The 25,962-nt window shown below is 32.2% G+C and overlaps 2 protein-coding genes across 2 annotated transcripts; both read left to right on the forward strand.

The window, feature by feature from the left end:
* The first annotated feature begins 696 nt into the window (after nt 1-696).
* LOC107457126 (23 kDa integral membrane protein) lies at nt 697-17,067 on the forward strand. The gene is made up of 6 exons (XM_016075204.5): nt 697-1,179; nt 9,309-9,506; nt 11,221-11,301; nt 13,024-13,119; nt 13,813-13,908; nt 15,916-17,067. Exons 1-6 carry the CDS (start codon nt 952-954, stop codon nt 16,066-16,068), a joined length of 852 nt encoding a protein of 283 aa, XP_015930690.1. The 5' UTR covers nt 697-951; the 3' UTR covers nt 16,069-17,067.
* Nucleotides 17,068-20,589: 3,522 nt separating this feature from the next.
* Nucleotides 20,590-23,463, forward strand: LOC147812567 (uncharacterized). Its single transcript, XM_087162353.1, has one exon. The coding sequence runs from the start codon at nt 20,590-20,592 to the stop codon at nt 23,461-23,463; it is 2,874 nt and encodes a 957-aa protein (XP_087018479.1).
* The last annotated feature ends 2,499 nt before the right edge of the window (nt 23,464-25,962 follow it).

Here is a 25,962-nt window from a genome sequence, read left to right on the forward strand (position 1 = left end):
CAAATATAGCCAGATAAGGAATAACACTCAAAACATGGCAAATTTTATATAAGTTGTGATATTTGTTTTACCAAATTTTATTTAAGGTTACAAAATTTATTTAAGGTTCACCACCTGTTAAGATTATATATTTTATTTACCGGATTTTTATTAATTAGTTTTTCCTTTTTTTCGGATTTTTTTTTCTTTCGGTTTCTTGTTATTTTTATTATTATTTTTCTTTCCCCCCTATTTTCATTGTTCTGTAATTTTTTCCATGTTTTCTCTACATTTTGAACTTATATATATATCTATGTATATATATACACACACGCACACCTAGGAGAAAGATTTTGTACTCCAACGTATCATCCTAGTTAAGCTTCACATTATCGCTTTAGCGGAGACAGATATAATTCTGTCGGAACGAAAATAATATAATTAGATTTAAACGAACAACTAAGGATTGAATCATTTTGCATTTCTTTCAAGTATTCAACTTCCGGACTCAGTATTTTAAGCGGAAGTAGCAATTCAAATGAGTAAGCCTGCCTTACGAATCCAAGACCTTAAATAATTCTGACGTCAAATGTAAATTTTTCCGGAAAAAAATTATTGAAGGCTATTAAAAAAACCTCAAAACACAAGTGTGTTTTTTTTTTCTTTTTTAGTCTTGCTCCATCTTATCAGCAAAAGGTAAGTATCTACGATAAGGCTACACCTATACATTGCAGAAAATATTTCCCAGGTATCACTGCGCCGACAGACAACGCCTTTTTTGGTGAAAAAGCAGTTTGAATAACCTAATCTACGAAGCTCTTTTATTTTATTGCCATTCGGCGGATCTTTCCCTTTTTCACTCTCTGTCAAACGAACGCCGCGTTTCCTCTTTCTGACCGATTTATTTATTAATTGCGGATATTTGCCGCTAAGAAATAAAGAAAGAAGAAAAAAAAACTTTCGGTTTTAACCATGGGTTACGGTGCCAAAGATGAAGAGAACCCAGTTTCGGAAGACGAAACTGAAGCAGAGAAACAGAAGTTGAGAACCCCAGAGATGGGTGACGATGTCGAATTGAAGAAAATACCGGTCAAGGTGAGGGATGCTGCCTATCCGGAAGTGATTATTGGAAACAGTGACCCATTGCTGAAGGTCCATCATCTGAAATATTTGCTGATAGGGTTTAACGGATTCTTAACGGTAAGTAAACTCAATGAGATTTTTTTTTATTCCATTAGAAATAATCATTCATTTTGTTTACATTTGTAATGCAATTTTATGTTCAATGTGGTGTAAAAATAGCCTATAACTTTGAGCCTTGTGGTCATTTTGATTGATTGACAGAACTCACCACGGGAGCCGGTGTTGGCTATATCGCGCCAATTAAAAAAAGCTCTGCAGGGTTCAAATAAACTGATACAAAGAAGGAGAGGGATGATAATCTCCTTCTTTGCGTCAAACACACCACCACCCCAGAAAGCATGTAAACCTTACGGCAACCTTGTGTCGGGATTTTCTTTTTATTGTCACGAAAATGTTTTTACTAAAAACCTTTTTTCAATAGAGCAAAAATACTGCAGTTTCAAACCTTTTATCCTAAAAGGATTAAAAATTATTTCTAAAGCTTTTTTTTTTTTTAAAAAAGTATTGTCGCTGATGTCTATAATGACGTCACACTAGCGATAGGATCAAATTGCTTTGTTCATTAAAATTTCATGTCAAGGTGGATTTTAGCAGAGAATACAAGACGTTGCGAAAAGAAACCTTATAATTACCTAGGTTTAAGGTTATTTTCACCTTGAGACTACCTTTATTCAAAGATTGCTTTTCACACTTGAAAACCCTGAGCCAACCTCGATTTAAGAATTTTTATATAGAAGGTTGTTTTCCAAGGTTTTGAATTAGGGTAATGTGCGTAGAATAGAGCAGATTGTCACTGAGCTCGTTTTAAGGTTGACACGTAAACCGTATAGCAAACATTTTTTGCTGAGTTTTCATTAAAAGGTTTTTGCTGAGTGAAAATAAACCTTATTTTGCTCTGTGGGCACCATTCTTCTTTCTCTAAAGATGGCAAGAAAAGAAAATTATTTTTCTTGAACTACAATTTTTATTTTTATCTTTTAAGGAGAGTAGTTGAAGGCTGCTTGCAGTACAGCAAATTATAGATGTATTATATTTTTATAAATTCGCAAACTGATTCGCCTATCCTCTGATTCACCAATTCCCTGATTCACATTATCTCTGATTGACTATGCCACTTTATACATTCTTTTAGTCATTCATCTATCCATTCACTGATTCATTCCTTTTTTTTTCCTCCACCAGAGTAATTTACACATTCCTTCATTCACGGCTATGCATTTACATGTCTGTGATCAGATAGTGGTACTGAACCAAAAGTCAAACCTTTCACTTTTTGCTGGAATTTTAATGGATCCCTTCAATGACTTTTATTGCTCAATTAAATTGAGGCAATACCTTTGTATCTTTTTAATTCAGAATTTTACTCAAAATGCAATTGAATTTATGAATGAGGACGAATTAGCCTTCGTCGAAGAATTTTTGTCAGGAAAGAAAAGTCACTGAAGTTCCCACGGCTATCCAGATGGAAATAGGTTTAAACATTTAGTTCATTTCCTATTGGGACTATATTTTTCATCAGTGTGGTCAGCGATGGCTGAACTGGTTACCAAATCGGTATCCTCATCAGAAAGAAGTAGTAAGTCATCGTAAGCGTAGAAAAATGTTAATAATTAAACCCAAATGAAAAGGTTAAAAGTTAAACTTATAGCGAGATTTAAACCAGGATGATTCAGGAAAACAATAAAGCGCTTCGGCTCGATCCCCAATGTAGACTGGTCGATTTGTATATTGCTCACGGTTCGCCCAGACTAAAGCTCTGACGCTAGACATCTTTTGTGGTAAACGGATTTCAAGCTCTTTGTCATCGGGCTAACCGTGAATTATTTTGATAGTGTTTCTTTCCATATAATGCGTTTAAATATTCCTTATTGCACCTTTTCTATGAAGTGTGTTAGTTCCACAAAAATGTTCCCTTGTCTTCGGGGTTAGGTTCAAAGTTATAAGTATGAGGAGTTTAATATAGTGATAGCCGCAAATTCAGCACTAAAGCTCTCCTTTAACCATTTCTTTGAACTTTTTTTTTATACTTAAGTTTTTTTCTAAACATTTTTTAAATTAAGTAATGTGCTTTAAATTTATGAAATATTTAAATGTTTCTGTAAACGTTCACTTAGTTCTTTTGATTGTTTACTTATATTTTCGATGATTATCAGGATTTTATGAGTGACTAACAAGAATGGTATTTTAAATGATGACTTGCACTGAATGTATAAATGTGATTTTTAAAGTGTAAAAATTTTTTTTTGGTTAATAGTCGGGAAAACTAATAAAATTTATTTTTTTTAAAGATTTTTATAGCTTTTTTCTTGATAGAATATGTCCCTATAAAATAAAGCAGATACTAAAAATGCAGTGCGGTAAATTTGGAATTTCGTATTTTTTTTAAGAATAAGAATATTTTTTGTTTTGTTTTTTCGTTTCAAAACCCTGCTAGGAGGGAAAAACAGATTTTAATTTTCACAAATTCAGTTACATAATAAAACTATATAATTTAAAATAAAAGATAACTATCTGAAAGTAACCAGTGAACTCTTGAGTTCTTCTTTTAAACTATCAAAAAAAATTTATTTAAATTCAAAAGATTTTAAGAGAATTTTTTTTTAATATTTCCTAAAAGAAATTGTGAAAATAAAACTAAAGGTTTCAAATAAACACAAACATTTTAGAATTTTAAATTAATTCTAATGGATTCTAAGGATATGAAAATTTTTTAATTTAGTGAAAAGAAACAAAAATGTTATCAAAAACTCGCGAAACATTATAGTATTCAACCAAAGCAAAAAGCAATAAAGACTATCAACTGTTTACCGATTGAAAATGAAAGATGATTGGTGTTCGTACCCTCTAGATTCCTCTCTAGCTCATTTTAATTCACTCTTTGCTGTGATTTAATGTTTTCATGGCCTTTTTTTTTTACCCTGAGATGTATTTTCATAACATTTATATCGTTTTTCATAACGTATATTTATGAAGTCTATTACTTATCTACTGTGGTGAGATATTTCAGAGTTGAAACGAAGGGACCTGTGCCTTAATGGATTAGTGGTTAAGATACTAAGCTGTCACTGTGAAGAGCTGGCGTTCGTTCTCCGTAGATGGCTTAAAATACACCCAGCATCAAAGCGATGGGAAGTAAAGGGGGTCCAATGGTGACCCCTCTCCCGTTGGTCACGAAATTGTGGGGCCTTGAGCTTCATGACACCCTGGCCCGCGATAGGCTGTTGCGAGATTGCTTCAATGTCTAGGAATCCTAAATTTTTAAGACATAAAAGTAACTGTAACTGATTGTCTACTTTCGATAGCTCTTAATTTTTTAAAAACTTAGAGAAATAATTCACATTTCTATACAAAGGATTAAACAAAATTCGAAAGTCGAGGAATAATTTTTGATAAAAGGAAAAATATTGTAAATATTTAAATACGAACTCATTAGGTTTCTGGTTTGTGCTCATGTAGAAACAAATACAAATGTTAACATGCTGATGAAATTGAAATAGTTGAAAAGATGCAGATTTTGAATAAATAGAAAATTGTCCTAGCAATAGTTTATTTATGATAAGATGAATGTTCAAAGTTAAAATAAAAGTACCAAGAAATTAAAATAATTTGCTTTATATCTAAATGTATTGTGTTGCATAATAGTTAATATATTTTGCTCAAACTCAATTAGGCAGTTTTTTTATAATGTATTCATCAAAAACAGTTTGATTTGGAGGTTTATGTTACAGCAAATAGTTGAAATATTTTTTATTTATTTATTTTATCAAATCGACTATACAAATAAAATGCGTTTAAGGACGTAAATTCGATACATCAGATTGCTTTTTTTTAAAAAATATCATTAACATACTTTATTCATATTTTAATTAATTGTTATATAATCACGAATTGATCTTTCAGGAATTATCTTTTATCAGGAATTTATTTTTTTAATCAGGAATTATTAAAAGTGTAACTTATCAAAGCCTAAAATATGGAACTAAACTTTCCATGCTTCTATATGTTAAGATTAAATTCGAAAATTCAATTTGCTCAAAAGAAATTTCCTTTTTCTTCCGTTACAGTGATATCAATTCTGAAGAAAATAATTATAATTTTTTTTCTTCCTTTTTTCAAAGTTGGATTTCTGTGAGATGGAAATTTCGGAAGGGCGAATATTTTCTCGTATATTAAGAAAACTTAATTAATTTGGCGTAATCTGTGATACAATTCTTTATTTAATATTTGGTCTATAAAAGAAAAAAGTAGTTTAGAAAATTGTTAACTAGTTTTAAAGTACGTATTTCTATTTTAAAGTTAAGAACGCAATTAATATGTACGTCGTCGTAGTAAGTAAAAAGCCATACTTTTAAATTTCAATATTTCGAGAACTCCTTGTATTTTGTTACATAAATTTACTCATTTCTAAATGATGTAAAAAATTTTATAGCTTGCAAATCAAAAGTTTTTCAACCATAAATTAATAAAATATTAAGAAATGATAAATGTTTTTTTTTTTAAATTAATTTTGGAAAGGAATCATCATCGCATACAATTATAATTTTTTGCACACAGTTATAAAATTAGTGTATCCAAAGAAATTTAAAGTTATTTTTTCCATAGAATTAGTATTTTTTTAAATTTTATTATAGTTTATTATTATTTTAGATTTTATTTGTATATCTATTGGAAAAATTTTGAATTGTAAAGGTAATCAAATTTTTACATCATGTTAAATGATGTAATTTTAATGGCAAAATAAAATAAAAAAAACTTGTACGAAATCGGACGAATAGATTTTGAGTTATCAAATTTTAAAAAAGCCTTATTTTTAAAATTTATTTCTCATTTCAAATTTTATTCTTTTAACTCTACCGATTTCATCAAATTGTGCATTTTGCCATATAATATTTTTAAATGATATAAAAATTAAATACCCCTTGCAATTTAAAAATTTTTCCGACTTCAAATAAATAAAATAATAAAAAAATAATAACAAATATTAAAAAGGATTTATTGCGTGATATTATCATTGGATAAATGAAATTTATAACTGTTTCCAAAAATATTTTGATTCGTTTATTAAATTCTCGAGGTACAGCGAAATTCACAAAGAGTGAAATTGACAATAAGGAATCCGAAATTTCGACAGTTCTCCTGCTTTAAGCAATTAGAACCCTATTTTCTAGATTAAAGCTGCACTTCGTAGTTTGAGAGCCAGAAATCCAAATCTGCCTAAGAAAAGGCATGTTTATTCAGTGAAAGTACGTTTGTGAATTAAGTTTTGTAAATTAAAGTATCCGTTGCAGTTTTGTTATTTTAAATATCGTTTGCATTTTTGTAATTTGAAATATCGTTTGCATTCTTGTAATTTTAAATATCGTTTGCACATATTTAATTAGCATTCTTAGGGTTAAACCCTGGAACCATTAAGGTTGAGTCCCTAGTACGTCAAAATCCGATTATTTTGATCATAAGTAATTCAGGTTCACTTTTTCTATTTTGCGCACAATACACAAATTTGTGAGATACTTGAGCTTATAGTATCACCCGTTTAAAAGATTTAAAAAAGAAGGGCGGAAACAAGCATATATTTTTTTTCATGAGTCACATTAACATATAAATATACAATAGATTTAATTGAAGAACTTATGTCATTCGCGTTCTTACAATAATGACGAAAAATGTGATTAAGTTGAAAATCTCGCAGGAACCTGTTTTTTTTTTTCCCTTCTAGAATTACATACTAACTTTAAACAGTTATTTCAATAACAAAAAAAATTGAATACAAAAAAAAAAGGATTAAAATGAATTGAATTTTAAATTTAAATCAAGTCATTTTTACTGAAAGAAGGACTACTAGCGCCATCTGTTAGCATATAGAGGATACTATCTATTTGCGCTTTGGACCACTTGATGCTTTTGACCGGAAAATTAAAACAGTTTTGGCCCTTAGAGCTTACTTGAATAATCAATATGTCTCTAATACAGAAAGATCCCTGTTCAACAGCGATGTAAACATACACATACTTAAGGATTTAGAAATTCATATTTTTTTCGAAAATGGCGCTGAGATTTTTCAACTCCTTAGTTCTTCCGAATCTGTAAACTTCACTAATTTTGGCTATTAGAAGAAGAAAATTAGTATTGAAAAGTAAGATGCGATTGCTTAGAAAAAATGAAGATTTTTTTTCTTCTAAGTAATTCGAATAATTCCTAAGAAATCGAATGTTAAAGAGGCTACATACTTAAAATTTGATTTCTCAAGAACCATTCGACTGAAAAATTTATTTATTTTTTTTAAGTATTTTTGAAATTTAAAAAAATTATGATTTTTTTTTCTAAGTAATCGCAAGATGTAAATATTTTATATATATAGTTTTATGTACTTCATTTTTGAACATTTGTATTCAAGAATCGATGCTTGCGTACTATCGGAAACTGAAAATGACATGTTGCAATAATGTACACATTGCTGGTTGGTATTTTGGGGATAATCATCTTATAAAGTACTGTAGTATTATTTTAAAACTCCAAGCATTTTCGCTTTAGTGAAACCTTCTTCGAAAAAAACCATGAAGAAAGATAAGATAAAAACAAACATTTTGAACTATGATTCTTTTCAGCCGTCACTGCAACCGCCTAAAAGGAGATAAAAATGGATCATTTAACGCTCCTTAATCTCTCAAACTTTTATTTTTTGCATGTGTCCTGCAATTGAACCTTTTTTTTTTTCTCATTATCTCAAGTTATGCGGAGTGTACTTTATCTTAGCAAACATATCAGGAAATGACTCACAATTCAGGTACAAAAAAATAAGTACTTTATTTGATTTACTGCGTTTATAACAGAAAATAAGGAATGCTGTATAGTAGTAGAAAACTGTACGTAACACACATTGTGACAAGAAACGTAGTCTTTAAAAAGAAAATAAGACATACGGTAATAGGAAACAGGAAACAGTCTATAACAGTTCCTGGCCAAATTATGAGGCGCACTATGATAAGATTCTATGTAAAATCTTAATTATCAGGTCATACTATAAAACTGTATTGTTTTCACGCGGTTTGCACTTGTTTATGTTCGTGTATCAATGGTTTAATTATTCGTGTTCGTGTATCAATGGGTTAATTATTCGTGTTCGTGTATCAATGGGTTAATTATTCGTGTTCGTGTATCAATGGGTTAATTATTCGTGTTCGTGTATCAATGGGTTAATTATTCGTGTTCGTGTATCAATGGGTTAATTATTCGTGTTCGTGTATCAATGGGTTAATTATTCGTGTTCGTGTATCAATGGGTTAATTATTCGTGTTCGTGTATCAATGGGATTAATTATTCGTGTTCGTGTATCAATGGGTTAATTATTCGTGTTCGTGTATCAATGGGTTAATTATTCGTGTTCGTGTATCAATGGGATTAATTATTCGTGTTCGTGTATCAATGGGTTAATTATTCGTGTTCGTGTATCAATGGGTTAATTATTCGTGTTCGTGTATCAATGGGATTAATTATTCGTGTTCGTGTATCAATGGGATTAATTATTCGTGTTCGTGTATCAATGGGTTAATTATTCGTGTCCGTGTATCAATGGGTTAATTATTCGTGTTCGTGTATCAATGGGTTAATTATTCGTGTTCGTGTATCAATGGGTTAACTATTGATAATGTAAATTCGACGATAGGATACATTGGACGATATAATATAAATATGGAATATTTATTATATCAAACATTATATACTAGCATATTATAATAATGAGATCAAATGATGAGACGCACTGTAGTTTTTTTAATAATGACATGATCTGCACGTGTTTATAAGGAATATTTTTATAGTTAAACATACATGTCATGGGTTTTTATCCGGGAGATTTTTTATATATTTCCTATTTGTATTTATTTTTAACGTACTGCATTACAAATGTTAACCCATGGATACAGGAGCGTAAACATCCGAGTAAAAACAATAAAGCTGTATAGAGTATCACATGATTTTACATAGAAATTTATAGGGCGTCTAATAATACGGCGAGGCACTGTAATTTATTATAAATATATTAGACAGCAAATTTTGGTCTTGTGCTGCTCTAAGGTTCGTATTTCGTTTTTATGTCACGTCTTCCAACTGTTTTTCAATAGATTTAAGAATAGGATTAGACATAAGTTAGCATGAAATTAATATATGGGACAAATTATTTATTTCAGACATTAGGACTCGTCCTGCTATCTCTGTCGATCTGGATTTATGCTGATGCTGAATACACCCAGTTGGAGACAAAACTGAACGTGGACAACTTCAAGACTGTGTGCATACTGTTCATCGTCGCTTCCCTCATCGTCATCTTCGTCGGATTCCTTGGATGTTTTGCTGCAGTTACAGAAAGACGATGGTTGCTCATTGCTGTAATTATACATTCTTTATTCTATGATGCAACATTAAATAGTCATCAGCAACATTAATTAGCGATATAGTGTGAAAAAAAGTATGAATAAATTTTAAAAAAATTAGATCGTAAATCGCGTTGAGGATTACTTTATAGATGTATGTTTGCCGTTATTTTTCCAGGAATTTTTCTAATTTTTTTTTTTTTGAAATGTCTAATTTGGAATTAATAATCAACTCAATTTACGAATATCACACCGAATGTGTATTCTATTCTAAAATTATTTACTTAACCGCCTCCCTGATTATTCCGAGTTAACTCGGGTACGTATATATTGCAAATATTTATCATGCCGAGAAAACTCGGGCTTAGCAGAATGTATCGGTACATTTTGTCTTTTCGGAAGCCAAAAACATAATCTGCTGTGATTGAAAGTTTTGCTGTTGGACTGCACACGTGTTTTGTGCGATTGTATATACGACGGCTGCTGAATTTGCATAGCAATAAGAATTTAAAAAAAAAATAGCATATTCCTTCACTGACGTTTGAAAAGTATCATTTCGTGTTGTCCCTTGTTTTAAGAACTATCCCACAAAGACTCGTATTTAACTTTTTTCATTTGCCCGAAATAACTCGGGATACTAAACTGATTTTAAATTAAATGTTTCTTACACATAAAAAAAAAATAAAAATTTCAACTTAAAACGTGTGCATTATGTTTTGTTTTAGTTCCTTGTATTTATTAATAAAAAAAATATGTTGATTTCTTACATTTTTTTGTTCAAAATAATTGGTAAGGGAAGTTGTTAATCTGTCATAAAAATATTTGTTCAGAAACTATAAAAAATTTTTGAATAATGGCAGATATCCGTTTTTTGAAGGTAGATTTCCTGACGAAATAGTATTCCTGAGAAATGGTGTATCGGAACCCTTTCCAACAAATTTATTTTGTAAAATAATATCTCTTTGTTGTCAAATAATGTCACAGTTTGCGACCAAGTCGACATTTGAACATATTACGTTCCCTCCATAACTGAAGCTTCTAGATTTTCAAACATTTGTCTCTAACTCTCTAAAAATGACCTTATTTATTCCATTTACAGTAACTCAGATGGGCCGGGATAGCCGGGTCGGTAGGGAGCTGGGCTCATGTCCGAGAGTTCGTGGGTACGAATACCGCCGGCCGAAGACTCACCGTGTAGTAAAATGGTGACTGATGCCCGTTAAATCTGTCGAGTCGCAAAGTCCTCCATGTTCCCATAACAAATCAATACTTCTGGGGGTGCTGAATTTGAGATGGATCGTTCTCTGATTCAGGTCAAAAAATTACGATCTGTGGATGCATGAATGGATCTGCCCTATAAACGGGCGTGACAAATGGGTGTGGCAGAAGTCTAATTCTTGGCCGTAGATGGCGCCACTGGAAACCAAGAACCATCGCACTCCTCTGCTTTAACAGGCATACGTCAACGACAGTAATTCGGGTATGGAACAAAGAATTTGGTGGTAAAACAATCATAAACGATTTTGAAATTATCTAAAGGAAAGTTTTGTGAATAAGTAGTAAAATTCCATAAACGCCAAGCGTTTTTTCAATGAATTAACGCTGTGAGTTTTTTACTGTGTAGTGTATGAGAGTGTGAGTGTGTGCATAACAGTTAATTCTTCAATGCTGTGAAAGTATCTCTCTTAGATTCAAATTGTACTACAATGAATTGCTTCCTTTTTTCCAGTTTATCGGGATTTTTGGCATTATTTTTGTCGTTGAGATTGGAGCTGTGGTTTTAATGTGGAGTGCACCTTACAGCAAGACAGTAAGTCAATTTAATTTGTTTTTGAATATTTAATGTTAACTGTTATTCCAGCCCGAAGGCTCCCAACATTTTTCGACTGCAACCCAAATTATTAGGTAAAATGTAACAAGCTTGGATTTTTTAATTAAAGAAGTTAAATAGTTACACGGAAGTGTTACGTTTAAAATAAAACTGCTCAGAAGGAATCTGAATTCTGTAGGAATCAAAGAATAATGTGGTTGATGCAAAAAAATTAATAAATGGATTGTTATACTAAATAATTATTAGACTGATATACTAGCATTAATAAATAAAATAATGATGTGATTTGATAACGAAATAATAATAAGATTGATAAACAAAATAATAATGGGACTGATACACTACATAAAAGACTCGATATGCGAACCCATAATTGGTTTGTTGCAATAAACCAGTGTTTCCCAAATTTATGACGCTGTGTATACCACATACGCTGTGTACCACTAATAAAAAAATTAATTTTTTAGTAAAAAAAAATTCCACAAAATTAAAAAATCACAACTAGCTGTTGACACCACTGATTATTAACTGTTAACTCTGCAAAAAATAGCCAATAGAAAAATACGTAATTGTAAATTTTCATGGATAGCTTTGTTTTTAAATAAAAACATTTTGAATTTTCGTTTGTTGCAAGATATTTCGCATAAGAACGCGTATCCCCGCCAAACTGCTCACGTACCCCTGGGGGTACGTGTACCACAGTTTGGGAAATACTGCAGCAAACAGTAATAATACTGATAAACAAAATGGACTGTGACTCATTTTAATACGAGTTCAGCCCAAACTATCTGCAAACTATGCCGTGTCTCAAGTTTGGATCGCGCCCTGCTTGTTGGAAGACCCCGATCTTTCAAAGAAAAAAAGAATAAGTTGTACGACAAATTACGTTATCTAAACATGACTTCCAGCTTCGAAATTTAACCTGATGATAAATATATAAGTATTTAAATTTTTCACCTCATTATAGATAGCATAACAAGAAGAGATTGACTAGAACCTAAAATAGCTATAAAGTCCCCCCCCCCCTTCCAATGGTCAGACGAAATATCGTTCCGTCCATTTTATTGTTTGACAATTCCATGTCCATCATGCAGTTTTCTGATTGTCATCCAGCTGCGAAAAATTCATATCCTTGTTGACATTAGGACGGAATTCGGCAAAAGTTTCGCAATGACGATGGCTCAATGAAGCCAATCAAAAGCCCGTATTTTTGTGAGCATACCGCATTTTGCTATATGTAAAAATATAAGCTTTTGATTGGCCCAATGTATCTATCGTCATTGCGGCGAAAATTTCGCTGAATTCCGTCTTAGAAAGTCATGGATTTATGAACTATAGATTGTGTTCATGCGATAGATTAATGAAGAAGTTAACATGAAACTGACGGATTTTACACTGTACTGATATTTTTTTTAAAAAAAAAGTTCATTAAAGAAGGACGACTCTATTTGGGGACTCCCTCTGATGTGGGACCCCGGGGCAACTGCCCCTTATGCCCTTGCCTTAGTCAGGCACTGAGAATGTATATATTGGTCAGAAGACTATTCTTTCAATGAAAATAGGATTGATTACACCAGATAATAGTAATAGTATTGATACCACGCAAAATATCAAGATTTGTATATGAAATAATTATAGGAATAATAAACGAAATACCTTAAATAAGTAATAATAGTAAGAATTGTAATATCTATTTCACAGATAACAAGAGAATTGGAGAAGCAGATAAAACTACAAATAGATTCAAGACCCATAGACGATTCTGCAAGATATTTCACAGATTTCATTCAATCACACGTAAGTCTTCATTCATTTCATTTATTTTTCATTCAGACCACAATTAATGATCTTGACCATAAAACATTCTTCATTTACGATTGAAATGACAACTAGTATTCAGATACGATTACAAGTAATAAGGATCAAGCCCTCTTAGCTGATTTACAACTGTGACTCTGACTACGAACAATCATGATTGTATGTCATCTTGATTATACATCGAAATGACTCATAGTGAATAAAGCTTATAGTTACTTTTAATAGTAGTTACAGATATATCATAATTTAAGATTGTAATTTCAATAATGTTTAAAAACAATCATAACTCAGGATTTAAAAGTGTCATCAAAATGGCGTCCAATATTGATCTATGACTGAAATCAATGTCATTTTGGTTCCAAGTAATCATCATTATAAGTAGTCTGGAATAAAAAGTAATCGATTACTTTATTCAATGATACAGTGAGTCCCAATTAAATAAAGCCACCTTCATTGAGTGCTATAATTGGATGCGAAGAAATGGTTTGCCTTCATTTCTGTCACAGACTTAAATCGCTTCTCTTTTGTATATATAAAGCCTAAAGGCTGTTTTTCGAAGGCTCCGTCGTATTGTAAAGTAACGCTTTTTGGCGAATAATATGCTCCTTTTATAAGTGCTGAGATTTTTCAACACTTACTCACCTTATCTATAAATAATTTTATTTTATGTAGCTCCAATGTTGTGGTTCTTTGAGTCCTAAAGATTATGGAGAGAATGATGTTCCCAATTCTTGTGACAGTGAAGTAAACGGATTAGCTTATCAGGAGGTAAACATTTACAATTTATACTATTCTTTTTAAAGAAGCATTTAAAAATTAAAAAATATGGCTCACTTCATTCATAAGTAATTACCTATTCATATGCAACCTATTAATCATAACGCATAAATAGATAGACAAAAACATTAATTACAAGGTTTTTTTCTTTATTCAACAGTTAATACCTCAATTCACTTTTTAATTGATCAACAGAAGTTTTTTATAGTTTCTGAACCGTCTGAAACGTTTTCGTGATATTCGAGACATTTCAAACAGAGCTATTAAAGAATAAAATAGTGATTACAGGAAAGCTGACATTCCTAAGTAATAGTTAGTAATGAAAAAAAAATAATTTTAAATTCTTTTTTTTATACAATTTGTATGTTGTAAACATTTTAAGTACTCTATACGTACGCCTGCGTACAAATGAAGAGTTTAGTTGAAAAATATATAACGTAATATTTTGTTAATTTTATTAAAGTAGGCTTTAAAACGTATCTAATTATAAAAACCAAATTTCTAATTTCAAAATAATTTAAGAACTAACTACGCGTCGCAACACTTACGAAAACGTTTGAAGCCAAGTTTAAAAGCATTAGATGTTTTTAAATTTGGTAGATTAAATGTTTTCAAAATGACACTTAATATGTTGTCTTTAAGTTTTTCAATTATTCTAAGTTGAGTCGCGATGGCTCAGGGGATAGACCGTTCGCCTTCCACTGAGGTGAACCAGAGTTCGATCCCATCGATACGAATTCCGCATCCGGCTTTGCACCGACCACAGTGCTGACGTGAAAAATCCTCAGTGGTAGACGGATCATGGTTAAGAGTCCCCTTGCCATCAGGCTAACCGTCGGAGGTTCTCGTGGTTTTCCTCTCCATGTAGCGCAAATGCGGATTAGTTCCATCAAGAAGTCCTCCACGAAGGCAAATTTTCTCCCAATACTTGATCCAGGAGTTCCCTTGTCTTCTGGATTGGGTTCAAATGACAAGGCTGCGGAGTTGAACATGAGTAGTCGTTGTTGTTGTTGTTACTAATTCCCAGATCAATAAATCCGTAAACATTTAGGAAGTCCGAGAGTAAAAGGATAGAGGAATGAATCTCGTTCCAGTCCAGCCCTAAACAGTTCAAGATAGGCTCAGGTGATGCCTGGTTTTGTTGGCATTTAGGGCAAAGAGGCAAAGATCTTTTGATTGGCAGAAAAAATGAGACTTTTCAGGTGTCCACTGGCCAGTCGGGATAAGCAAGTGTTGGTCTGCCTGTCACCAGGAAGAGATAGAGAGAATACCCAAAACACAAACCCAAAAATTGGGTCGGCTGTTCAACGACGGTCATAAAATATAAAAATTATTCAAAATTCTAGATCATCTCGGATAAAAGTTTCCCTGTAAATCTCCAACAAATCTTTCTTTTACTTTAATAAATAATGAGCTAAATGTAATAGCATATTATGTGACATTGTAAGAAATTTGATAATAAATAGCTTTAGAGTGTATATAAATATCAAGAATCTATTAAAGAAAGCATACTAATTTAAGCGCGTATCGGGATGAATCATTTTTCTATAATTATAGCATGTTTACGCAGGATGTTTTTAAACATGGAGGATTAGAGGATCTACACAATTTCACTGAACATCTTTTTCCACGAAGTTATTCAATTATTTGAAAGCTCTTAATCTTCTAAGACTGCGAAAGATTGCGAAAAATCAATCCTCTAGAACTTCGTGAAAGAACATATTAAGCAACTTTTTCCGCGAAGTTGAAAACAAGAAGTCAGTCTTAGATGGTTGAGCAATCTTGTACACCTACAGCAAATTTGTTTACACTATATATTTTTAAACCAAAATTTTTAATGTTTTCAGGATTTCACTTAACACATTATTAAGATATGAGATTATTTTTCGCTTTGCTGTCAGTTATTTCATTTGAAGTGTCTAAAATATCACTTAACATGTTCTTCAACTGAGTTTTTCCTATTGTTCTAAAGTTATAAATCTTCATTACTTTTTTCAGGGATGTGCAGCGAAAATGTTAAGTTACCTCCGCAGCAAAGCAGGCATCGTTGGAGGAATAGCTCTTCCAATTCTTTTGCTTCAGTTATTGGCATTAATGGCAGCTGGTTGTCTTATCAAAAGTTTAGACGTTGAATCAAAATATTTCATGTAAATCTTCTTTCCTTGTACTTTTATTTAACAAACAGTGTCAATGTTTGACAAAAAATAGTTAGCTTGATGTCTAAAGCTATTTGTGTTAAAGACTATTTGGTTGGACCAAACATTTGATGTTACTTTTTACTTAACAAATTATTTGACGTCAAGATATTGACATTGATACATTGTAACATGACATTGCCATTTTTTAAAAATAAAAAAAGTAGAAATATATGCAGGCTGTTTCGGTGTTATCCCCCTTAATGGGTTATTTTTTTCAATATTTCTCAATTGGGAATCACATATTATGTGTGAGTAAGGAAAAACAAAACAGTAATCAAAATCAAATAAATCAGTATTGGGAAAAATGCGATTAAAAAAAATCGAAACTTATTTGATTGAAGAGAAATTAAGAGGTGAGGAAAAATGCCATCATCATTACTTTCCTAGATCATTACCTTTCCTTCCTAGATCATCTAACGAGACACATGCTTTCGATATTTTTAATCCCTCCTTCCTCATTAGTGGTTTATTCTGATTTCTTGATTGAATTTTGTGAATAAAATGATAGTTTACGAAATTCACAAAATCTAATCTGAATCTATTAAAGCATTTTCATTGTTGGTAAACAGTCTCTGAGGAAATAAACAAGACACATTAATTTTTTTAAAATAGATTTGTTCAATTTCTTATAATGATTGACAGAGCAAATTGTTGCATGTAGTACTTCAATTTTAAAGTGTCTTAATTTTTTTATTAACTTTTCGTGTGATTTTATGTGTTTATAAATGTGATTGTATTTTTTTTTACCTATTTATGAAAAATGTAATTTTGATTTTGACTGAAATTCATAAAACAAGTGAAACCAAATGCAAATAGAAATTTAGATAGCTTTTCTCCATTTTCAGTTTGTTCTTTATTGCTCCTTAAATAGAAACGATAAGCAGTTAGCTTTTTATTTTAAACACGAAGCATGTACCAATATGTATTCGAATAATAAAAGTTTTTTGTTTTATTGTTTTTGTCTTTATTTATCTATAACTCTAAATGAGGAGGGTTTAATCATCATTCGCTGAAAGCAGTATTAAGTTTTTATTTATTTATTTCTAGAATACCTTAAAAAATACCCTGTAATTGGCTGATTTGTTAACTGCTGACTTGAATGACATAAAATCGGAAAACAGCTAGGCTGCACTAAGCATAAATATTAATATGCGTTACCCTTGAGCCCTAACGTCCACTATAGTAGACAATATGGGGTCATTTCTTAATAACGTATGAAGATTATTTTTTCTGCTCGTGTGCCTTTACGAAGCGATTGTCTATGTTAAAATATGTTACCCATTGACAAAATGGGTCTTAGTTTGAATTTGATGGCGTTCAAGAGTAATAGTAAACAGCGTCCATGCGTCGTGTTGCATGCGTTGCTATGGTGACCGCTGTTTTCTTTTCATTTTTACTAGCAGGCATTTTAACGCATTTACATCATAACAATTTAAAGTATTTTTTATATTCTTTTTAATTATGAACGTATAATGACTGGCTCGACGATGATTTCAAATAAAGAATACTGAAGAAGGAAAAGTATTTTGAAACACGTACGTAGGCAGGATCAATCCGACGGCCAACATCGATGGAGACAGTTTTTGCAACCCATGATTTGAAATGGTGTAACGTCCATCCAGAAAAGAAAAAGCATTTGACCCATGAGTCACCATTGATTGTAATAAGGCGATCACCACTTTTATTTATATTAAGCTTATTGTATATTGATATAAGCTTGCTATGTAATTGATGTGATATGATGTATAATGTAGTTTAATGCACGATAAAAATATCCCACAATGGGCGAAACTGAGAAATAAAATTGACGTTAATTTATTATTGAAAGTTATGCATTTTCTAAAATGACTAAAAATAGTTAATTGAGATTAATATTAAATTTGTTCAAAAAATAATTTATCGCTTTTATGAGTTTAGTTTTTATAAGTTACAAATTAAGTAAAGATCGCATTTTCGGTCATTATTTAAATGCTTCGGCCTCACGAGATCTTTGTAAACGGAAAACTACAAAGAGACAGCTACAGACCAGAGGGTTCTAAGGGGGGGGGGGCATGAAGGGAGTAAGTGGCCATAGCTGTTTTAGGAAGCGGACACTTTTTAATATCTTAAATCCTTCTTAAAAGTTGTAAAACAGTTATGATCTAATTTTAACATACTTTTTGATGAGGGTGTATTTTTAATTTTCTTCAATTTACATTTTCACAAGCACAAAATAGCAACTAAATTGCAAATTTATGATCGATGGTTTAGTTGAAACTTTCTTTTCTTTGGTTAGGTAGTTGGAAGAATGTCACATGTTTATTTTAAATTATTTTTTGTGGGTGATATTTATCCACATTTTTTATTTTATTTTCAATGCATGAAAGTTTCTTCAGTCAATAAAAAAATCTGAAATGCAAATGTATACTTTTAAAACTATCTTACAAACAAATATAAAGAAACCATAAAGTATGATCATATTTTGAAGGAGCTAATCCGCATTTGCGTTACATGGAGAGGAAGACCACAAGAACCTCCCACAGTTAGCCTGACGGCAAGGGGACTCTAACCCATGATCCGTCTACCACTGTGGATATTTTACGTCAGCACTGTGGTCGGTGCAAGCCGGATGCGGAATTCGTATCGACTGGGATTCGAGCCCGGTCCACCTCATTGGAAGGCGAACGCTCTATCCTCTGAGCCATCGCAGCTTATGCAATGATCAGATAGAATAATTTATTATTGATGTATAACTTTTTTAAACTGTAATTGGCCCACTAAATTTAGTGGGTTAAGAAATTCACCCACTAAAATTTAGTGGGCGAAATTTTGGCAACCTAGTTGTTTTATTCCATCCTCGTTCATTTATGCTGTTTTTTTTTTTTTTTTTTTTTAAATTTCCAGTTCCTTTTACTATTTCGAATGTTTTCAAAATAGTAATGTACTTTTGTTCATAATATACATTTTCACCGACAAAAGAGAAGTTATAAAAGATTAACGCAAAACGATTAGGTAAATATGACAATGAGTTTTTATACAGGTCTTTTTCAATATTGTTCGGCCTTAAATTCAATAGGGCGCTATTATTCATGTTTTATTCTTTCTATTAATTTTGTTGTTCAGTGTGTGTGTGTGTAAACAAAGAGGATTAAAGTTAGATTTAGAAGCGCGTGCTGTTTCTTGTCTCGTCTCATCATCGAAATGGTCCGTCCGAGCCCCAGCATATAATTTTTAAGATGAATGACAGTGACGCAGTCAACGAAACTTCTAAATCAACGGAATAACATTCAAAAAACCCAAAAGCAAATCGAAAGCGAAACCATCGCACTCGTTAATTGAGAAGGTCACAAACACAATGGATCAATTACTACAGCAAAAAAGGATCCTAAAAGGTAAGCTAACTAGATTAACTAATCAAATTGACTTACTTAACAATCAAACAATATCTACTTCAATAATTGAAGTCTATGAAAATAATGTAAACACATTAAACATCGAAATCGATAAATTGAATATTGACATACTAAGCACATGTCAAGATACAGATTATAACAATTATGAAGAGGAAATGCATGATATCTTTTCAAAACTAGATAAATTAAAAATAACCTTAAAAGATGAAATGATAAAATTAAACGAAAATAATAGTACAACTAATAACAATACTGCATCTAACAATGACATATCCTTAAATACTTCAAACTGTCAAAACAATGTAAAATTACCGCGAGTTGAATTGCCAATTTTTACATCAAATTTCATTGATTGGATTTCCTTTAGAGATCTATTTTTAGCTTGCGTTGGAGACAACGATAACTTAAGTAAAAGTCAGAAATTACAATATCTTAAACTTTCAGTTAAAGGCGAAGCATTTGGTTTGTTGCAATCTATACAAATTTCTAATGATAATTATGACACAGCGTGGCAAATTCTAAAAGACAGATACGAAAATGAATCAGAAATAACAAATGCAGCTTTAAGCAAATTAGTTTCGCAGCCTAATCTAAAGTATGAATCAGCTACTGGTTTGCGAAAACTTATTGACACCACACAACAATGTATCGACACATTAAAAATTCTCAAACAACCTGTCGAGCATTGGGATACAATAATTATATTTCTATTGCGCAACAAATTAGATCACGAAACACTCAAAAATTGGTCGTTAGAAGAATCAAAACAAATTAAACCTTCTTTTCAATATTTTAAAGAATTTATATTAAAAAGAGCAAATGTGCTCGCATCCTTGGCTAATTGCCAGAAAGAAAAACAAGGTCAAAGTTCGTTTTGCGGTTATAGGCAGAATAAAGTTTCTCATCCGATCGTCTCTAATTTATGCGTGTTTTGCAAAGGAGAGAATCATAAACTATTTAATTGCGATAGCTTTAAAAATTTATCGATTAAAGAGAAATGGACAATAATTAAAAGTAACCGTTTATGTTCTAATTGTTTAAAAGATAATAGAAGTCATCCACTCTCTAAATGTAGAGCTAGCATGTGTAAAAATTGTTCGAAACCACATAATACAATATTATGTTCAAAAAATACGAGCGAAAACAAATCAGACTCGCAAACTGAGGGAAATGAACTCACCATTACTAGCAATAGTACAATTGTATCTCGTGGCGTATTATTGCCTACTGCGATTGTTTACGTTAAAGACATTAATGGTGCGCTAAATAAATGCAGAGTTTTAATTGATTCAGCTAGTCAAGGCACATTTATTAGAGAAAATTGCGTAAATTTATTACAATTAAAGCGTTCTAAAACAAATGTTAACGTAGATGGTTTGAGTTCCCAAAAAATTGGTAAGGTTGCAAGTTCCGTTCAGTTAGAAATTTCATCACAATTTTATAAAAACGCGTGTATTTCTGTTGAGGCATTAATCATTCCCAAAATTACTTGTGACCTTCCTCAATTTCGAGTGGATGCGACAGCTTTAACTTCTTTTAAACATCTCCCACTAGCAGATAAAAATTGCATTCAACCAGGTCCAATAGACATCCTCTTGGGAGCAGATGTATTTGGAGAAATCATGCTAAATGGACATTTTTCGGTTCCTGAACATTCTTTAACAGCTCTAGAATCTATTTTTGGGTGGATTATCCTAGGCAAAACAAAGACTATAACTAATACAATTGTATCAAACCACGCTAGTTTCATCTCAGTCGAGTATCAGCTAGATAAATTCTGGAAGCTAGAAGAAATTACAGAAGCAAAGTCCTATTCAGAGGAAGAAATTGCATGCGAAAATCATTTTAAAGAAACATTTTCTCGAGACTCTACTGGCAGATTTGCTGTCAATTTTCCTTTTCGTGAGTCATCTGAAGAACTTGGTTCATCTAGAAATTTTGCTATTCATCGTTTGCAACAAATTGAACGTAGGTTTGTCAAAAATCAGTCACTTTCTATGCAGTATCATAAATTCATGCAAGATTATTTAGATCTCGGGCACATGGAATTAATACCAGAAACGGACATTGACGTTCTAGCCACATCTAGTTTTTATCTCCCTCATCATCCAGTTCCAAACAAAATCGGGGATAAATTCCGTGTTGTCTTCGATGGTTCTGCAAAATCTTCAACTGGTGTTTCACTTAATGACAAATTGATGGTAGGACCGCAGTTGCAAGATGACTTAACAACATTGCTCATAAGATTTAGAACACATAAAATTGCTCTAACAGCAGACATTGAGAAAATGTACAGACAGGTTATTTTGAAGGACTCTGACTTTCAAAGAATCGTATGGCGTAACTCACCCTTTGAGCCTATTCAAGATTATCGACTCACTAGAATCGCGTACGGCACAGCTTCCGCACCTTATCTTGCTACAAAATGTCTTCAACAACTAGCATCAGAAGAAGCAGATAATTTTCCTTTGGCCTCCAATGCAGTCATGAAAGACTTCTACGTTGACGATTTAATGTCTGGAGCTGAGACACTCAGGGAAGCTCATGAATTACAAACACAATTAATGCAAATGTTATCAAGCGCTGGTTTCAGTCTGAGGAAATGGTCATCAAACAGCAATGAATTTTTGAAGACAATTGATGCAGACTTGTGCTTGAAAAATACATCCCTTGACCTAGACAGTGAAAATATCATAAAGACCTTAGGTGTTCTTTGGAACCCAGCAGACGATGTGTTCCTTTTTAAGGTTACTCCAACATCCTTTGAAGGTACCTTGACAAAACGCCTACTTCTTTCCACTATTGCCAGAACATTCGACCCTCTAGGTTGGTTGGCACCTATTACAATTAAATGCAAGCTAATTATGCAAGAACTGTGGAAGCATAAATTGCAGTGGGATGACACGATCTCTCCAAATATCTCACAAGAGTGGACAAAGCTTGCAGAAGATATGATGCTCGTAAAAGACATCAAAATACCAAGACTCTTGTCACCTAACAAGCAATTTCAATTATTTGGCTTCAGCGACGCTTCAGAAAAGGCTTATACTGTCATATACTGTCGCTCAGTGCTAGATGATAAACAAATCAGTGTTCAACTTGTTGTATCCAAAACAAGAGTTGCACCACTAAAGAATGAATCTCTTCCAAGACTAGAACTATGCGGAGCTTTGCTTCTAGCAAAGCTGATGAAATTTACGTGCAGTGCATTAAATATTCCAATATCCCAATCTCACTTCTACACAGATTCAACTATCGTTCTTTCTTGGTTGGGATCGCCATCCAGCCGATGGAAAACCTTTGTTGCCAACAGAGTAGCAAAAATTCAAAGCTTTTCTTCTCCAAATCAGTGGCATCACATTAGTGGTGATACAAATCCAGCAGATATCGCAACCCGTGGTGTGTCATCATCATTATTATTAACATCTCAGTGGTTTAGTGGTCCAACATTTCTGTATCAACCGATTTCTTTCCAAACAAATATGCTCATATCTCAAATGTGTGAGCCTGTGCCTGAAGAAAGAGTGTGTACTGTGCAGTCAATTGCTACAATCAGAGATTCATCTGAAGCAGATGAATTGATAAACAAATTCTCCTTTTTCTCTAAACTTAAACGTGTAACAGCATATTGCTTAAGATTCATTCACAATTGCAGAAACTCCAAAAGTAAGGTAACTGGTTTTGTAAAAACTGATGAACTTAATAATGCTATGAATGTATTGATTAAATTAGTTCAATCTGTTAAGTTTAATAATGAGATCAATGCTCTTCAAAAAAATCAACCCTTATCTTGCAAAAGCAAAATTTTATCTCTCAATCCCTTTTTGGATCATTCAGGTATACTTAGGGTGGGAGGTCGCTTGCGACATGCAAATATCGGATACGACCAAAAACATCCCATCTTACTGCCAAAAAGGCATGCCTTAACTGATCTCATTATTAGACATTATCATTAAAATTTATTACATGCTAGTGATCAACTTGTACTATCATCTATTCAGGAAACTTTTTGGATCATGGGTGCTAGAGACATTATCAGAAATTTAATTAGAAAATGTGTTAAATGTTGTAGAATTAGAGCATCTGTCACTAACCAAATGATGAGTGATTTGCCATCCAGTCGAATTTCACCAGCTCCTACATTTATACGATGTGGAGTTGATTATGCAGGCCCGTTCCAAATTAAAGCAGCTAAAGGACGGGGCTCTAAAACATTCAAGACATATAGACTCTTTTTATTTGCTTTACAACTAGAGCTATCCATTTAGAGTTGGTCACTGATCTTTCTGCAGATGCCTTCATTGCAGCCCTAAAGCGATTTATTTCACGTAGGGGTAAGTGTAGCGACATATACAGTGACTGCGGGTCCAATTTTATTGGAGCTAAGCGTAAACTAATGGAATATGAAAGACTAGCAAATTCAAAGGGTTATAATCAAAATGTTGACAAATTTTTGTCTGATATGGGTATACGTTGGCATCTAAACGTGCCCGGCGCTCCTCACATGGGGGGCCTATGGGAAGCGGGCATTAAATCCACGAAATATCATTTAAAACGGGTTGTGGGTGATATCAAATTAACACACGAAGAATTTGAGACCCTCTTAGCCCAGATCGAAGCTTGTCTCAATTCTCGACCTTTAACTGCCTTATCTTGTGACCCTAACGACCTATCGGCCTTAACACCAGGTCATTTTATAATCGGAAGACCATTAACAAGCATTCCCGAACCAAATTACACCGAATCTAACATTTCTTATCTAACAAGATGGCAAATAATCCAAAAAATGGTACAGCAGTTTTAGAAACGTTGGCACAAGGAATATTTGTGTAGACTGCAACAACGACCAAAATGGCTTATGCCAACTAAAAACATCGAAATTAATGATTTGTGTTTGTTAAAAGATGATAATTTGCCACCTACCAAGTGGAAAATGTGCAGAGTAGTTCAATTACACCCCGGTATTGACAACCATGTTAGAGTTGTAACTTTTAGAACATCAGATGGCATATTTAAAAGAAATGTAACAAAATTGTGTCTCTTACCAAAATAAGCAGAAATTTATACTATTTGTAATTTGTACTGTCTTTATGTAAGTGTATTCATGTAAACAATTCATTTAATGTCTTATTGCATTTGTATCACATTTAAGAATTTTGAAATAGTATTTCAAGGTGGGCGGCATGTTCGGCCTTAAATTCAATTTGCCTCATCACTAGAGGGCGCTATTATTCATGTTTTATTCTTTCTATTAATTTTGTTGTTCAGTGTGTGTGTGTGTAAACAAAGAGGATTAAAGTTAGATTTAGAAGCGCGTGCTGTTTCTTGTCTCGTCTCATCAAATATAAATCATTAAATCTTTTTTAATTACAGTAATACATAAAAAAAAATTAGAATACTATCAGAAGTATTAAAGCTATTTATCTATATCCCAGCAGGTGTGCAGTTAAAATAAAATGGGAAATTCAAAAATAGGGAACCGAATTTTTTTTTTAATGAGATACAACATTTTTTAAAATTTTTATTTTGTTTTTTGACTTGTCTTAAATCTTGCTTGCAAATGCTTTTTTTAAACCATCGTTGAACAGCCGATCCAATTTTAAGTTAACGACTACCAAAATTAAACTCGGTAGCCTTGTAATTTTGAATTCAATCCAGAAGACGAGGGAACTTCTGGATCAACTGGGGGACTTTTTTGATGGAACTAATCTAATAATATGGCCATGGACTGCATATTGTATTTTCAATTCTTTTGCCAGCAAAATCCAACCCTTTCGGATTATGTAAGAATTTTAATAAAAATATATAATAATCTCTTCTACGAAGTTAATTATTTAATATATTAATAAACATTATTTAATAATAATAAAAGTTTTATTTTATTTTAATAAAGAGAAATGAGTGCTTTAGGCAAGCGTTGCCCTTATTCCTATCCCATTGTCAGCAAAGATAAGTAAACGTTAAAATTATTTTCCTTTATTAAAATGTGCTTTATTGAAACAAACCAAAAAATTCATTTTCATCATCAAAAAACTTTTAACATTTAAAGTGGCAGGATATACTGTTTCGATTCGAAATAATTTTTTTATTCATTTGCTGATTTGAAGAATTGAGAAGTTTATATTCAGACGACAAAGAAATTTTTCTTCTTCATCGTGTTTTGAAAGTTAAATCGCTTTCTTCTCCGGTTTTTTGCATTGAAATTTCGACAATGTTAACAGATTTTTTTTTCTCCTGAAGTTTACAACAAACGACAATTTTTATGACACGAATAAACATTCCTTAAAACATTCGATCACAATTTTTACAATTTTCGCACTTCCGTCTTTCTTTAAAAAAACTTTAGAATTCTAGCCTTATCAGTTCCTCTTGTGTAAAATAAATCATTATTCAAACACACAGCAACTTAAACCTGCTTTATCTTGTTACCTGGGACAACCAACTGATACAAAAGA

Source organism: Parasteatoda tepidariorum, chromosome 4 (assembly GCF_982258835.1).
Source record: "Parasteatoda tepidariorum strain Cologne lab strain chromosome 4, Ptep-v5.0, whole genome shotgun sequence".
NCBI lineage: Eukaryota > Metazoa > Arthropoda > Arachnida > Araneae > Theridiidae > Parasteatoda > Parasteatoda tepidariorum.